This window comes from Berghia stephanieae, chromosome 4, assembly GCF_034508935.2.
Source record: "Berghia stephanieae isolate SIO BIC M18660-M18661 chromosome 4, UCSD_Bste_1.3, whole genome shotgun sequence".
In the NCBI taxonomy this organism is placed as follows: Eukaryota; Metazoa; Mollusca; class Gastropoda; order Nudibranchia; family Aeolidiidae; genus Berghia; species Berghia stephanieae.
The window spans coordinates 47512437-47529391 of NC_088363.1; the positions used below are offsets into that span (position 1 = coordinate 47512437).

General features: G+C 36.6%; 2 protein-coding genes across 4 annotated transcripts in view; one reads left to right on the forward strand and one right to left on the reverse strand.

Annotated features, from left to right (window-relative positions):
* Positions 1-245, reverse strand: part of LOC144970716 (abl interactor 2-like) — a 32974-nt gene extending 32729 nt beyond the window's left edge. Inside the window, exon 1 of one of the 3 annotated variants that reach the window (XM_078910642.1) lies at positions 89-245. In XM_078910642.1, the coding sequence (XP_078766768.1) occupies positions 89-214 (126 nt within the window). In that variant the 5' untranslated portion in view covers positions 215-245. The remainder of the gene's footprint in view (positions 1-88) is intronic. The other 2 variants (XM_078910641.1, XM_078910640.1) reach the window with 2 other exon arrangements.
* Positions 246-4392: 4147 nt separating this feature from the next.
* On the forward strand, positions 4393-16753 carry LOC144970717 (uncharacterized). The gene is made up of 4 exons (XM_078910643.1): positions 4393-5316; positions 10675-10833; positions 13129-13283; positions 13968-16753. Exons 1-4 carry the CDS (start codon positions 4524-4526, stop codon positions 14844-14846), a joined length of 1986 nt encoding a protein of 661 aa, XP_078766769.1. The 5' UTR covers positions 4393-4523; the 3' UTR covers positions 14847-16753.
* The last annotated feature ends 202 nt before the right edge of the window (positions 16754-16955 follow it).

Sequence of the window (16955 nt, forward strand, 5' to 3'; positions counted from 1 at the left end):
AGAAAGTGAAATGAGGAGTCGCTGCATGCAATGTTTCCTTCCTCCTGTTCATGTTTTAAATTGCATAAGACGCCAAACATATCTTTACCCTTTGATAGTTATCTTCACAATATTTAGCAACATTTTCCAAATTCATATAATTTTCTTGCAAACTCTTTCGTCCCTCAGGGATCTCCCTGTCGATGAGAGCTAGAAGGTCTTCCCCGGCTGCCATCTTGATCAGGAAGTGCAATTGAAAAAGTAGAAATGACAACATTCACGATTGCTATTCCCACTACAATTAGGTGATGGGAAAACCCCGAAAGCAAAGCTGAGAGACAGAATAATATTTTAAAAAAGAGCTTCCAACCCAGCGTGAAAACTTAAGAACAAGCTAGAGAGAGAGAGAGAGAGAGAGAGAGAGAGAGAGAGAGAGAGAGAGAGAGAGAGTCCCAGTCGAGGTAGACTGATATTTTGGGATGCTTTTTTTCCTTTATATTTTTTTCTTTCTTGCTTTGTATGGCACCTTTCATACACACTTGTTCAGATCTTTATCTTACATCGGTGCCTGCTCCCTAATTACTTGGCTTTCCAGAGCATATGTTTCCATTTAAGGTGCAAAGTTGAAAGGTCCCGAAACTGATTTGGTATAAATTTATATTTCTAAAAAAGCAAGCAATTTGTCCATTTTTGCCCAACAACTTGAAACAGACCAGAATCACGACTGAACTTGACTTACTTGACTTAGATGCCTTTCGCGTCTCGACCGAAAGATCGGGTCGCCTTGGCTGTTTCCAGTATTTCCTGTGTGAGGTGTCTCCAATATTGCCGGTCCTCTGCTAGGGTTCTCAGATTTTCAAGGTCCCCTGCCGTTATGAGACTAATGCTTTGTCCAAGTGTTGTGAGGTTTTTGTTTAGGAACACAGAGAGTGTTGTGATCGGTCTTCCTCTGAAAAGGTTCCCGTATTTTTGGAAGTATCCCGACATGGCTTGGTTAGCTGGTATGTTTTTGTCCTGCGTAGTATGTGACCGAAAAGTTGCCATCGTTGTTGTAACATGTCAAGGGAGATTGGTCTTTCTTTTGTGATCTTATAGAGTGATTCATTTGAGATCTTTTTTGGGTATTTGATGTCCAGTACCCTTCTTAGCTTCACGACTGAACGGTTAAAGTTAATCTGTCGCGGCCGCAAATTCCGGTATTTGCCGCAAAGTTTACAGTTTTTTCATGAAAATTCTCTATTTTGCACTATTTTTTAACTCCGGTGGTAAAATTTGGAAAAATTTGGGTTTTCAATGGCAATTTTCCGCGATGTCAATGTAATGAAAATGTGATGGTTCTCTTTGCAGGCTTCGGTCTCTTGTTTTAATATAAGGTTGATGTCTTTAATCATTTTTCTTTCTGATTTACACCTGAGTGACTTTTTGTTTGCATCTTTAGATCAATGTAATATTCAATCGGCCTCCGGGAATAAATAAAGTTATCTGCATCTGAATATGAATAGTTAACTAAATTTTCAAAATTTGGCTAATTCTATGGCAAAATTTTCTGTTATTGTGACAAAAATGTCATTTTTTGTGTGGCAAAACTTGGCAAAATTTGGGATTTCAAATGGCAATTTTCCGCGATGCCCGGTTAATGAGATGGGCTCATGGCGTACTAAAAGAGTCATTATAGTAGGGCTATGGATGGGCTATACTCAGTGTGAACAGACAATGTGTAAGACCTCAATGGCTATACATACTCCTGTACAAAGTCGCGATTTTAAAATAGTGAGTAATGATTATTTTCAATTTAAACCAGTTTGTGTTTGGTCTTCCTGAAATGACAAGAGTTGTCTTGTAGCGTATTTCTTATGAGTGTCTAAAGAAATACTGTTGAAGTCTAATACATTTGTTTTGGGCTGCGGTTATTCAGAGTCGACTCTGAATAATTGTCTACGGTTATTCAGAGTCGACTCTGAATAACTGTCTACGGTTATCCAGAGTCGGGGAGTCCACTCTGAATAACTGTAGACAGTTGACTCTGAATAACTGTCTACAGTTATTCAGAGTCGGGGAGTCGACTCTGAATAACTGTAGACAGTTATGAGTGATGAACTTCCAGTTACCAACCACACGGTTTTTCTGTTTTTTTTCTTCTCTCCCACCTCTGTTCAACCCTACGGGAAAAAATCGTTTTACTTTTTGGTATCTTCTTGTCTCTTCTGTCATGGCAGTTTTTTGCATCGGTGATTTGCATTGCGGCCGCAAAATTTGCAATTTTTTGCAGATTGTCGAGATTTAAAAAAAAAAAAAAAATTTTTAATATAGTGGGGACCGCGGATTTCTGGGATTTTAGGATTTGTTCCTAAATGTTCCGTTGTTTTTTTGTCATGTCAAACATTTTCTGCTCAGTGGTAGTTCAGGGGGGAAAAACAATAATATGCCTTCTATCATTTTTTGACACCTCTGCTCAGTTGCATGAATTTTGGTGACACTCCTTTATTTATGGCGTTAGTCTAGACACGCTGGCGCCAAATGTCAAAGGCAGCACAAGATACATGGTGGCCATGAATGAGAAGATGATCGAAAGGGAAGGGGATGGAGCAAATGGGTGTACTTTTTAGCTGTAACATGATAATCCATTCATTTGGCGATTTTATAAGGTTTATAAGCGTGTCTTTTTTTTCTTCCTTTTTAAGTTTTGTTTTGTTTTTGTTTGATTGTTCTGAATTTGTTAATAGAATTCATTACAACTTGTGTCTAATTATAAAACAATTTTAAAAAAAATCAATTCATTAATTCTCTCTCTCTCAGCCACCCTTCTATCTTCATATTATGTTTATAGATATCATTTGGTAATAGAGATAATAAGTTAGGCTGATCGATTTAAGAAATGATTGTTTATAAGCTAATTTAAATTTGCTTTGTTGATGGAATATGTTTTGCAATTGATTAAAGATTCTTATTTATAATCAACGATAATGACAAAATACAACTCACAACATCAGCAAAAAATCTCGGCATCACCTTAGAGAGTGATCTGTCTATGAACAAACATATTAACAATGTGAGAACAAGTGCTATCTGCATTCTAAGAAATATCAGAACAATCAGACCATTTATTAATAGGGAAACTTGCAACAAATTGGTAACATCTTTGATATTCCCGAAAATGGACTACTGCAATGCACTGTTTGTTGGTCTCACAAAGGACAAAATAAACAAACTCCAGAAAATACAGAACATGGCAGCCCGCGTTGTACTACAGAAAGACAGAAAAACTGCAGCTCCCGAATTACTACAGCAGCTGCATTGGCTGCCAGTGGACCAGCGGATAAAATATAAATCTTCAACTATCGTTTTCAAATGCCTGGAGGGCTCGTCACCAGCATATCTCTCAAACCTCGTTGAACGGTATAACCCACAGCGATCGCTTCGATCAACGAACGACCTCAAACTGAAAACACCCCGCTGTCGAGTGAAGGCTGGTGAACGCGCCTTTCAGCATTCTGGTCCAAGGTTGTGGAATTTACTACCACTGGAGATACGTTCTTCGTCTTCACTAGAGGAATTCAAGCGTCGATTGAAGACATTCTTATTCCGACAGGCTTTCTTTTGATTATGTGTATAATTAGCGTTGTTCGTGTACTTTGTTAGGGCTTCATGATTAAGTTAATCTATGTTATGCGCCCAGAGCCCTCCTGATGAAGGGATGTTTGGCGCACTATAAATCTATACCATTATTATTATTATTATTATTATTATTATTATTATTATTATTATTATTATTATTATTATTATTATTATTATTATTATTATTATAAGCAACTGAAGTTGAAAAATCGCCGTTTTAAGAATTTGGCACTAAAATTGCCAAAGTCACAAAATAAGCGTAGTAAACTGGTATCAAATTGAAAGAAACTCATCTCGCAAGAACTCAACTCGATAATTCGATAGGCTACTCGGCTCTAAATATCTGTACACATGGTTATCCAGGGTGGACTCTGAATAACCATCTACAGTTATCCAGAGTCGACTCTGAATAACTGCCTACGGTTATCCAGAGTCGACTCTGAATAACCACTTCGTTTGTTTTGACATCTAACTGACACCTGGTACACCCCCCCCCCCCCCCGCCCCCCCCCCCCCCCCCCAAAAAAAAAATACCATCTTGAGGCAATGGGTCACAAATGTATATCCATCAGGCTCTTTCCTGAGCATCACCATTTGACCTCTATGAATATTAATAGTTTGTTGAATTTCAAGCAAACTCAACTTAGGAAAGCATCGTTTACTTTACTATTCTACAGACGCGGTAAAAATTCGAATCTGAATCACTTGTTGTATTTGGTATCACGATATTTTAGAGAAATTTAATAGCATAGGCAACTCTGGCTTTATAACTTCGTCTTTGAACTTCCTTGTGAGGTCAAGAAATGCTGTGGAAATAGACAGTCGCGGGCCAATATGAATTATGACATGGGGATTATCAATTTTTAAAAAATATTTTTTCATACGATTTCTATTCAATTTCGCTTCGTGACTAATCTAACTTATTGGATATGGAAAGCAAATCTCAACCTGATAATTATTGTATATGCGCCATCAAAACTGACGAAGGACAATCTTTGAGTTTGAGGGAGACAGGAAATTCAGGGTTCAAATTAGGTGAATTATCGGATTACGATGTAAACAAACTGGAGTTCCTCCACGATAATGATTTGGAAGACTCAACCAAAATCAAAGCATGGAAGAATTCACATGATATAACTACTTTGAAACATTCTCTCGAGGTATTGGGCACTTTTTTTAGCAAAGAATTTGCCGAAGAAAGCTTTTACTTCATTTTTTCAAAGATTGAAGGGAAATCAGAATGTGACAGAAATAACTCGAGAAACAAGTTCCAATCATCCTGCTCAGTGTCAGATTTTGCCACAAAGAGAAATGGAGAAAACATGGACTCAACGTCGGCAGAAGAAAATGAAAGTGTTTTTGGCTCTCCTTTAAAATTGGAACCGATAGCAGACATCTCATTGAATGAGACAATATCTGACTGCATGTCAGCAATCAATGATTCTGACCAGCTTACTTCTCGGTTAGTTGGCTTGTCAATTTTTGAGGCAAGGAAAATATTATCAAAATTTTGTCAACGCAGAGAGTTGGAGGAATCGACTTTGAAAACAATCGTGATTTTATGTGATTTTAATGGGGTTCAATCAACTGACAAGAAAACAATCTTGCTTGGGGCTCATAATGAGGTTGATGAAGAGAATAGAAAGGTGACATCATTCAAAGTGACGTGTAACAACAAGAAACATAATCTGTCCTTTTTGGAACCCCTTGATCTTCCTAGTGGTAAGTAATGTTTATCATCTACAATAGTGAATTTAGGCAACTACTATAATACAGATCAAGCCACTGTATGATACCACAGAAAGCACAGTTTTTGTATTTGTAAAGAAACCATAAATTACATTGCATTTTTGCATCACAACCCTAACAAAATAAAGATCATATAGCAGATGCAAAATTTATCTGAATTTTAATCTTACCTTGATACCTTGATACCTCTTCTTCGGGTTGAAGGCTATGCCTGTAATACCCGTTCTGCACTATCTCTGATATATCTACGCGCACCTGCATGGTTGGGGCGGAGCTGGTAACGCTTGTAATGCCAGTGTTTGTCTAACTTGTCTTTGAACTCATTCACTGTCCTCGCTTTAATTACATCTTCTGGAAGGCTGTTCCAGTTATCTGTCACTCTGAGTCCAAAGGAGCATTTTCTTACATTTAATCTGGCCTGTCTTTTTTTTAATTTGTCGCTATGTCCTCTCGTTCTATTAAATGTGCTCTCTGGTAGTATTTGCTCTCTATCTACTCTATCTTTCTCGTTTATTATCTTATATACTTGTATCATGTCTCCTCTTTGTCTTCTGTAGTACAATGATGGTAGTTTGAGATGCCTCAGTCTATCTTCATATGGTAGATGCTTCAAATCTGAACAAAGCTTCGTTGCTCTCCTTTGTACCCTTTCAATTTTATCCATGTCACCGACATGCTGTGATATCCTCGGTGCATTACCATATTCAAGTGATGGTCGTACCAGAGCAGTGTAGAGCCGCCTAATAATATCATTATTTCTGCTGGTGAATGTCCTTTTAATAATTCCGAGAGTTCTGTTTGCTCTATTTATTGCACAGTTGACATGATGGTGGAAGGATAGTCTGTTGTCTACATGCACTCCTAAATCCTTTTCTACTTCTGTTTCCCCTAGCTGCTGGTACACTCCGTTATCGTCTCTCATTCTGTATGTGTGCTTTGGATTTTTGTAACCAAGATGCATTACGCTGCATTTGCTTGCATTAAACTTTAACAGCCACTTGTCTGACCAGTCTGATAATTTGTCGATATCATCTTGTATAGTATGTCGGTCACTTTCTGTTCTTACAGGTCCAAACAACTTTGTATCGTCAGCAAATATTCTGATCACGTTTTTTACAACATCAGGTAGATCATTGATGAATACCACGAATAATACTGGACCCAGAACACTCCCCTGTGGAATGCCGCTGGTGACATCCGACCACTGTGATGTGTGCCCGTTCAGTGAGACTCTCTGTTTTCTGTCGTGCAGGAAGTTAGATATCCATTCGTTTATCTTTCCTCTGATGCCATAGCTATGTAGTTTTTGAATGAGCCTTTCATGGGGTACAGTGTCAAATGCCTTTTTAAAGTCGAGGTATACCGCATCCATCGATTCTCCCCTATCCAAGGCGTCTGTCCATTCATCAATGCAGGTAATTAGTTGTGTTATGCATGATCTCCGAGGCACGAAGCCTGTTGCTCATCACAGAACAGATTGTTTGTGACCATATGCTCCATCACATGTTCCTTAATTATTGCTCCATCACTTTGCACGGAACTGCTGTCAGACTCACAGGTCGATAATTGCCAGGAGTGTTTCTATCGCCTTTTTTAAATATTGGAGTAACCTGTCCAAGTTTCCATTGTTGTGGCAAGTTCCCGTTGTGTAACGACGTTGTGAATATGATTTGAAGCGGTGTGGCAATTTCATTCGCAATTTCCCTTAGCACTCGAGGGTGGAGTCCATCAGGTCCTGCTGATTTGCCTGGGTTAAGCTTCATAATATTTTTCAGTATGTCTTCTTTCTTTATAACTATACTGACAAGTGCCTCGCTGTAATGTCTTGTCTCCAATGCTGGCACATGGTTAGTGTCCTCATGTGTAAATACACCACAGAAGAATTTGTTCATTATTTCTGCTTTTATAATGTCCTCGTTTTGCAGGTCTCCATTACTGTCCCGCAGATCACCTACCCCGCTTCTTATTGTTGTTCTCGATTGGGTGTATTTCCAAAAGGCTTTTGGGTTTTCTTGGATCTCATTTGAAATACTCTCCTCAAAATCGCTCTTAAGCTTCCTTGTGTAACTTCTCAGTGTATTTCTGGCGTCACAATACAACCTGTAATCAAGGCTATTTCTGGTCTGAAGGTATCTTTGCCATGATCTGTCTTTAGTCTTGATAAGTCTAAACCCTTTTTTGTTCATATATAGATTTCTTTTTCTCTTTCTTTTAGTGTCGTTAGCCTTGTGCACAGGTATGTATTGCTTCATCGCGGATTCTAATATATTCTGGAAAGTGTCCCAATCCTCTTGCTCACTGCATTCATTAAGTGTATGGGCCCAGTCTATGCCACCAAGATATTGTCTCATTCCTCTGTAGTCCCCTTTGTCATATTTGTACTTCACGGTTTTACTTTCAATTGCCTGTGTTTGACATGTATAAGTCCAGCTTACCAGTCCAGCTTCTTTGGATAAATAAAACTTTTATTCGATGTGAGCAACCACGTACGTATGTTTACTGGTTGTAAATGGCGAACGCATTTGGAATTTCTGTTGCAATTTTTTCAAGCCTTTCTTCTCAGATTCTCAGTGACAATGATCATGCCATTTCTACATAATTAATAGGTAGATGTTAGGTTTTGCACATATTGCTCTATATCTAGTTTAACATTAGGTTTACTGCAATTTGACATTTAGTGTATCCTGCAAGACAGTGCTGGAATATCTTGCAGAAAATATTCACTGCATATATATATATATATATATATATATATATATATATATATATATATATATATATATATCATAGAATTAAACGAATGAGAATATGTACGAAGTCTAAAAAGTGTCCACCAATGAAAGCATTCAGCGCCATTTTATTGTTGGCTGAGAATGTAGTCATTACCATTCATTCGGTCTCTATGTCAACATAATGACACAAGAAAAACAACAAACAATATCAAAATCCACAATAAAATGTTTCAGAACTGTTGCGTATATTTATGGCACAATGAAGCTGTCAAAAAATGAAGTTAGAGAATGTGTGTAATCATGTATTATAATAACCAGTAATGTGTTTTCCTACCACCACATCATCTACTACTACAACTACCACCACAATATCATCACTAACACTACTACTACAACCACCAGCCCCACATCATTATCACTACCACTACTACTACACCACCACCAGCACATCATCATCACTACCACTACTACTACAATCACCACAACCACATCGTCATCACTACCACTACTACTGCAACCACCACCACCATATCATCATCATTACCACTACTACCACAACCACCAACACCACTACCACTACAACCACCACCACATCATCACTACCTCAACTACTACAACCACCACCACAATAGCATCACTACCACTACTACCACAACCACCATCACCACATCATTATCACTACCACTACTGCACCACCACCAGCACATAATCATCACTACCACTACTACTACAACCACCACAACCACATCGTCATCACGACCACTACTACTACAACCACCACCATATCATTACCATTACCACTACTACTACAACCACCACTACCACCATATCATTACCATTACCACTACTACTACAACCACCACAACCACATCGTCATCACTACCACTACTACTGCAACCACCCCTACCACCATATCATCACCATTACAACTACTACTACAACCACCACAACCACATCATCATCACTACCACTACTACTACAACCACCACCACATCATCATCACTATCACTACTACTACAACTACAACCACCACCACATTATCATCACTACCACTACTACTACTGCAACCACCACCACCACCATATCATCATCATTGAAATATTATTTTTTAAAAAATTGAGCTTTATATAGTGCAATATCTACTAAATGTGCTCAAAGCGCTTTACAAGGGGTCCCTGGTCGACATTTAACATGTAGGACGGGACATGACGCCTGTTAGGCGATATTACAATTTTTCGGACAAAGACAACTCTGTTCACGGACAGGTACTCATTTTACACCTGAGTACGGTGAGAGAATGTGAGTAAAGAGCCTTTTCCAAGGACTCAACTATGCGCCGAGCGCGAGGCTCGAACCCAGGACCTTCCGATCCGAAAGCGAGTGTCAAACTACTAGACCACATAGCCACATCATTACCACTACTACTACAAACACCACCACCACATCATCATCACGTCCACTACTACTACAACCACCACCACCACCATATCATTACCATTACCACTACTACTACAACTACAACCACCACCACATCATCATCACTACCACTAATACTACAACTACAATCATCACCACCACCACATCATCATCACTATTACTACTACAACTACAACCACCACCAACACCACATCACCTCACTAATACCAGTACTATAATCACTACCATTAGGTTTTGGAGCTTTACTTCATTTGAAATAAGGAAACTTCGGAATTGTATTTGGCATTGTGTTTATATATCATAATATAATTCTAATCAGTTATCTATTTAGAACTAGATACTATACAATATGTATGCCAAATACCACCCTAATTCCCCTTTCTTGTGTGCGGGAATTCCTCTTTCGGCATTGAAATTGAGTGTGAGAGAGTCATCACTACACACATAAACAACAGAAACAATTTTAAAGCATGACTATGACACGCAATCGCTCACACACGAGGCTATACTATTTATCCCTTTCTCTATATAGAACAGGACAAGACAAACAATAGCTTGACTCTCGCTACACTTCGCATTGATGTTTGTCGTCTCACGAGTTCAACTCTCAGTCGACCTGTCAATATTCCTTTTTGCCTCGGACGTAATCATTAATAGAATGTTGTGTGGTTTTGACCGTGAAGAAAACCTTAAGAAGTCACATTTATATCATTTTAGAGACATCGTTTTGAATAATTTTGAGTTAAACGAGCGATCAGGAAGTTATTTTCTTAGATTTCATGAATGGCCGATCAGCGCTTGTTTACTATAGTAACGCGATTCCCAGCCAACGTCTCAATGGCGGATATTTTTCTCATCGAGGCCGCTGGTTGGTTAGCCAATAAGAGTACCGTACGGTTTCCATTGGGTAAATTCCTGTATATATATATAATATATATATATATATATATATATATATATATATATATATATATATATATATATATATATATAATATATATCTATATATATAAATATGTTTTTAATATTGTGCTTTATCTCTTAATTTGTTGAGCTGATGAATAATTATGAAATATTGAGATGTTCAAACTGTTTTCATAATTCACATATATAATCTTTGTTCACTCGTTTACTTTGGGGGTTTCTTTCTCTCAATATGTAGGTAGTGTGTGCCCCATGCAATGTTCTTATGATCTTCTGGAGCAAAGAGACAAAAGGAGAAAACTGAGAATTGAAGCTAATTGGTCAAACTGCCATGGAAATTCCATTATTTCAAATCTTCACACTGCTCAATTCACTCTTCATATCACTGCCCCATTTGGTAAGTTGGTTCCACAGCTCTTTTTTTTTTTTTGTTTTTTAAAAAATTCATATAAGCATAAGATAAGTACAGGAGTGCTTAAGATTCATGCATGCAACAAATGGAGATAGAAATCATTCTGTTTTTGTGTGTTTTTTTCATTATTTTGTGGTGTAATATGGTCAGAACTGTTTGATAGCTGAAATAAACCTAGATACTCAATTAATGTGCTAGGTGAACAGAGGGCCCGAAAAAAGAATGACAGCCTGTTACAGACTTGAAACTAGGGAGTCCATTACAATTATCTACTAATTGATTTACTTGGCTGCTTTATCACAAAAACATAATATTCGTTACTGTTACTGCCTGTAGCCATACTCAAATCATGTACCATGTTATAGTATAGAGTGACTTGCACAGGTTTACAATATCGGTCCAGATATATATTTGGGGCTCTTTCTGTCACAGTTCAAGCTCAATGTTGACCAACTTGTCACATATCAACAGATTTTATAATAATAATCATAGACATGTGATCTTTTTTTTTTAATATTGGTAAATTTACTACACTTGGGTAGTTATTATTGACACTTTAAAAGCAAAACCAATTAATTTTTTTTTTTTTAAATAATATAAGATAAGTCAGGCTATTAATGCTTAACATAACCATTTTCACCACAAAATGACAGTGTTGGCAATATGACGACTGACTTCCTTGAATGTTTCCATCTCTCCTTGTGGAGAATAGGGCCATATTCAACTGGATGCAGCGATGTGACTTGTCGAATGCCATTCAATGGGAAAGGCACTCCATGATGTTTGTTGGTTAAAGCTGCAAGGATGCTGACAAAGTCACTCGCACATCCAAAACATGTAAAATGACTTGGCCTTCAATAAATCCTCAATTGCATCATTGTTTTTTGCCTCTTGGTGTAAAAATGAAATATAGTGACAGGTCAGAGTAAAATCAAATCCCAGCGTGAAAATGGGGAACCTTAAATCAACATTGTAACTTGGTCCATGAAGCCCAAATCCATCCCAGTTTTTTGGAGGATGAAATGAATGAGCAGTTATATTTGCTCGTCACTTGATAACAAGATGTTAGTCTTACAGAGTACTTTTTGTCATGCCTGCTGTAACATTGGAGCTAGTTACCTGATCACTTTTGGGATTTCGGTGACCCAGAAAGAAAAATAGGATGTAACATGTTTGTTTGAGTGTGACTTAGGAACTTTACCAATTATACTAGCCACCACTGATAACGCACGGGCTATTTAACAATTTGTAATCCAGTCATTTATATACACAGAAAAGAAAAGTCACAAAACGTCTTCCAGCTAATAACGTTAATAGGCTTCTTTATTTTGCCTACATTCTGGACATCTGCTCCTCATGCTCCGAATGAAATGTTGAATTTGCCATTGGGGAATAGCGTTCCACTCTTCCATCCATGCTTGGATGATCTGATCCTGGTTTTTGGGCTGTATACGACCATTCATCAATCATGCATTTCAGATAATCCCACAAATATTCTTTATTCTGGATTGATCTGTGGAAAGAGAGGACCATCTCATTGTCAGATTATTTAATTGCTTTAAATATCATCATTTCCTGGCTGCGGCATGAGGACAGGCATTATCTTGCTGAAAGTGGTTCATTTCATCGTAATCCTGGAAGAAAGGAATAACCGTTGTTTCAAAAATTTCATCAATGTACCCATTTACTCATCTTTTCCAGAAATGTTTATCCTAGGCATTTTCTTATTGATGAGTAAATTATACGTTTTATTTTTTTATTCCATATTGTTGAATGTCAATTTCATTTTGTAAAACTTGCATAGTTAATGTGTGCGACTGTTGTGTGCGTCTGTTACTGTTTGGCTTGGTACGAGTGTGTTTATGGTTTGACAAGTATATTGCAAAGCGCTTGGAGGCTTCGGCATTTAGCGCAAAAAAAGAACACTTATTATTATTATTATTATTATTATTATTATTATTATTATTATTATTATTATTATTATTATTATTATTATTATTATTATTATTATTATTATTATTATTATTAAGTCATCCTTTCCTCCGTCAAATATGTGTAGGTTTAATATTTTTATTTATTAAAGAACAGGTGGCTTTTAAGATTAGTCATGTTACTCGTCCAGGAGGATTCAGATCTGAAATACTCTTTTGGCTTCCTGTTTTGTTTTGTTTTTTTCCTCGACTAAAACATTTTGCCTCTATCACTCACCTTGCTGTGCTGCAATTTAGGCAAATTTAAAAAAATATATTTTTATGTATTTAATTGTCTCTATCATGTAAGGTTGCAATGAAGGTCCATTATTCAAACACTTGAGTCAACTGAAGCATGTCCTGATGTTGTGTAGAGGCCTGAAAGATGGAGAACTGCCCAGTGTTCTATCGACCAAACCCTACAATGCTCAAGAAAACTTGAAAAATCTCTTCACAAGGATCAAGGTAAGTACCTACACTCCTAGAGAGGCCTGGTAAATCTTTTTTGAGGGGAAAAAAAATTTAAAAGTTCAACTGGATTTTCCAGTTTTTTTGATAGTTTTTTGTTTGATTGTTTTGTTTTTGTTTGTATTTTTTGTTTGTTGTTGTTGATTATTTTTGTATGTTTGTTTAAAAATAATTAAATCCCTGTTATTTGGGTTTTTTAAAATAAATAAATCTTGACATATCCTTCATAATGTTGTGTTTATTTTAATAGCATTCCTTCCAATGCCTAAAATTCTTTCCTACTTGTAAATTATGAAATGTTTATGTGAATTTCTACTTCTTTCCGTTGAAGTGAATCAGTGAATGTTTCTATGATTTTAGTGCCTGTTTGGATGTATTGAAGAATTGAAATTACTTATTCAGGTACACAATATTTTAACAAGTGTAAAAACGAATATTGAAATGAGACAAGTCAGAATGGATTCATCTTCTGCAACAAAATGGAAAGGTAGAGAAATCTTGATGTATGGATCTGAATCCTGCTTATCCAATTCTGTTTTTGGAAATAATTCTGATTTTGTATAATAAGTTGATTGCATGATATAGCATTTTTAGATTTCAGAATTACATTTTTTAAAAATTGAAATTGTACTCCATGAAACCATTTTCATTGACAGAGTTTCTTTGCTTTCTATTTCATAGAATGGCCTTCAAGAAAAGAAATCACCTGTAATTGGAGGTGGAAAAGGAAAGAAAATCAACCTGACCTCATCATACAGTGCTGACCTCACTGATGAACTCTGGGAAATATTTTCGCAGTGCGAGTCTTACCAGGATATGGTCTTGGGCTTGAAAACAACTTTTAACATGTTTAAGAAGAACGAGTTTCCTCTCTTTGTAAGAAATGATAATGACACTCTGCTTGCCAGACTCGTCAGACAATCTAGCAATGGCCTTATGTACTTCCCTCCCCTTACAGATCTTATGCCTCTTAAAATCGTCTCTGAGCTTGGCCTTGAGCACATGAAAAAAATCTATACTGCCATTTTGTCACAGAATGAACTCGTTTCTTCAAACGATATCAACAATTTCTTACACGATTCTTTGAAGGAAGATATAAATGCTAATCTGTCAGTCTCAGTTGCCGAGCCAGACCATCAGATGAAAGAGTCATTAATTGAAACTGTGAAGAAACTTCATCATTGCGTAGATCTCCTGTGCTTAGCTGATCTTCACACAGAAAACTTGCAACTTAAAACTGTTGCCAGCCACATCCTCAATCACTACAGGTCTGGGCCTTTTCATGACAGTGACAGCTTTGCTGTTCTCTTGGATTCAAGGCAGGCCTCTCTAGAGGTGGAGAAATTGTCCCCATGCATGGTTAGAAGAGAGTATAAACTAGGAGAGCGAGGTCGAGTTGAATGCTTGGTTTCAGAAATGCCTGAAGAATTAAACATGTACTCCCACCAGCATCAGATTAATTCTGATTCATCAGTTATTATGAACGAATCGGTTAAAGATTGTTTCAAGTTCACAACTGAAGAAAATGTTATGATTCTTGGTAATGCAGCTAAAAATTGACAAACATTTTTAGAAATTTTGTTAATTTTATTTTAAAATGTATTATAGTCTGTTGTTTTTTGTAAAACTGGATGCAAGGCTAAAAAAAAGATAAGATAAGATAAGATATACTTTATTGATCCTGAATGGAAATTCAGTTCTCCAATTCAAAAAGTTCTTGCACTGCTACCTTTTTTTTTTTCAAAAGAAAATATAGACGCTTTGTAATATTTTTGCTTTATTACACTATAGTAAAAATGGGGGTTTCTCTGAAGTGAAAGGTATATAATAACACTTAGTTCACTAAATTTATGGCACATTGTTGCCTATATTTTGGCAGGCTAGGCTAATCAAACTACTTTAAGGTTTTAATTGTTAAAATCATTTATTTTTTTAAATCTGGAATATTTTACTAAAAACTAACGATCAGTTGAAAGAGTAATGTAATTTTACTTTTTAAATTGTGCTTCTAAGTGCTGATAAATTGTAGATCTATATTACATAGATAAATACATAAATACGAACATTTATATATAGGGCATTTACACAGATATATCTTAGTCACTGCACTTTACCTGGATGGGGTCTTCCAACCTCCCATAGTGAGCAGAGAGGTCAATTGCTGTGTCTCCTATCCTCCATATCTGCTTTCCCATTCCATGTTGCTCTCTGTCTTTGTTCTGGATTGAGATTGTTCCGCTTTTTTTTTTCCTGGTCCTGGTGGAGATCCTAAGATCGAAGGGGGAAACAGTCAAATGTATAGTCTGTCTTTTTTTTTTTTTTTTTGAGAGGTGATATTTTTTTCACTGTAATTCATATCTCTGTTATGTACGAGTTACAGTTACATGTATTAGTTTTGAATATGTAAACATTTGAGTGTACCCATCATAGTGATATCCTTTGCTTGTTCCTTGATGGGACTTTTAGGTATTGTCAAACTAAGCACATCAGTGGATTGCTCATGGGATCTTCTGTTCCTTATTTGACCCAGTTCCCTTTGGTGCTTTTAACTTCAGACCTACAACTTTTCCTCTATCATCTTCCTTTTCACTGGAGCTGAAATGGCCTATTAGTGTTGCAGTAGCTGTAAAACTCATAACAACAACAAAAAAACATATGCGTTTCACAATTTTTCATTTATTCCGCACACATGCCAGACTGAACCATTTCCCCTTCAAACAGTACCAGTCGCCTGTTAAACATCCGTTTTGATCTAACACTCTTACAATATTCGCCATTCCCTAAAGTCAGGTACCCATTCACACCTGAGTTGAGTAGAGTAAAATATTTTGAATGCCTTTCCCAGAATTTTCAACAATCACTGTCACCCATCCAGCCACTGATCGTGCTTAACATTGCCTGAATTTTTTGACAAGACTAGCACCACTGAGTCACAGAGCCACACTTTGAGCAAGTCACCCATCAACATTCATTTCACAGGTGCTGAAGTTGCCATAATTCACTCAATCCTGAAGATTTTTGCTGCTTTTCAAAGTTTGACAAAAAAAGTCTTAAAATGAGCATGTGCCAAGGACAACTCCTTGGCATGTGCATATATACTTTTATTCAACTATCATTAACATGTAAAAATTAAAAGACATTAGTTTTGATATTACACCTATAAATTGTCTCAAAAATTTCATAAATAGGGATGGGGTAAAAGTAACACGGGTACGTAAACTACGGATATAGTCGGTGTTATGGTTGAGTGAGTTAAAGTGCCGCAAACGCTGTATTATTATTATCATTATTATTATTATTATTATTTATGTTGTCGGAATTGCTATTATTATCAATTTAAAAAAAAAACTATTGTCATCGTTCATGTCGCTATTATTGTTATTTTTACTTTTATTGATCTTTTTATTTCTATTTCATATATTACGTATATATATATTGAAATAAAGAATTACTGACGAAGGAAAGAATTATCTCGTTTAGACTTGCATGAAATAAAATTTTAAGGATTTATCTTTTATTATCTTCAAATTTAACCTGCTTTGATTGGGTGGGGTTCCGACCTCCCATAGTGGGCAGGGAAGTACATACTGTGTCCACTATCCCCCTGTACCTGTTATTCAATTGCTTTCTGTCTTTGTCTTGGAATGAGATTACTTGGTTTTGTCCTGA

Excerpts from the sequence above, each read along its gene's own strand:
- LOC144970717 (XM_078910643.1), top strand. The coding sequence starts at position 4,524 with ATGGAAAGCAAATCTCAACCTGATAATTATTGTATATGCGCCATCAAA. Across the intron at positions 5,317-10,674 it reads ACCCCTTGATCTTCCTAGTG|GTAGTGTGTGCCCCATGCAA; the intron begins GTAAGTAATGTT and ends CTCAATATGTAG. Across the intron at positions 13,284-13,967 it reads ATCTCTTCACAAGGATCAAG|AATGGCCTTCAAGAAAAGAA; the intron begins GTAAGTACCTAC and ends TCTATTTCATAG.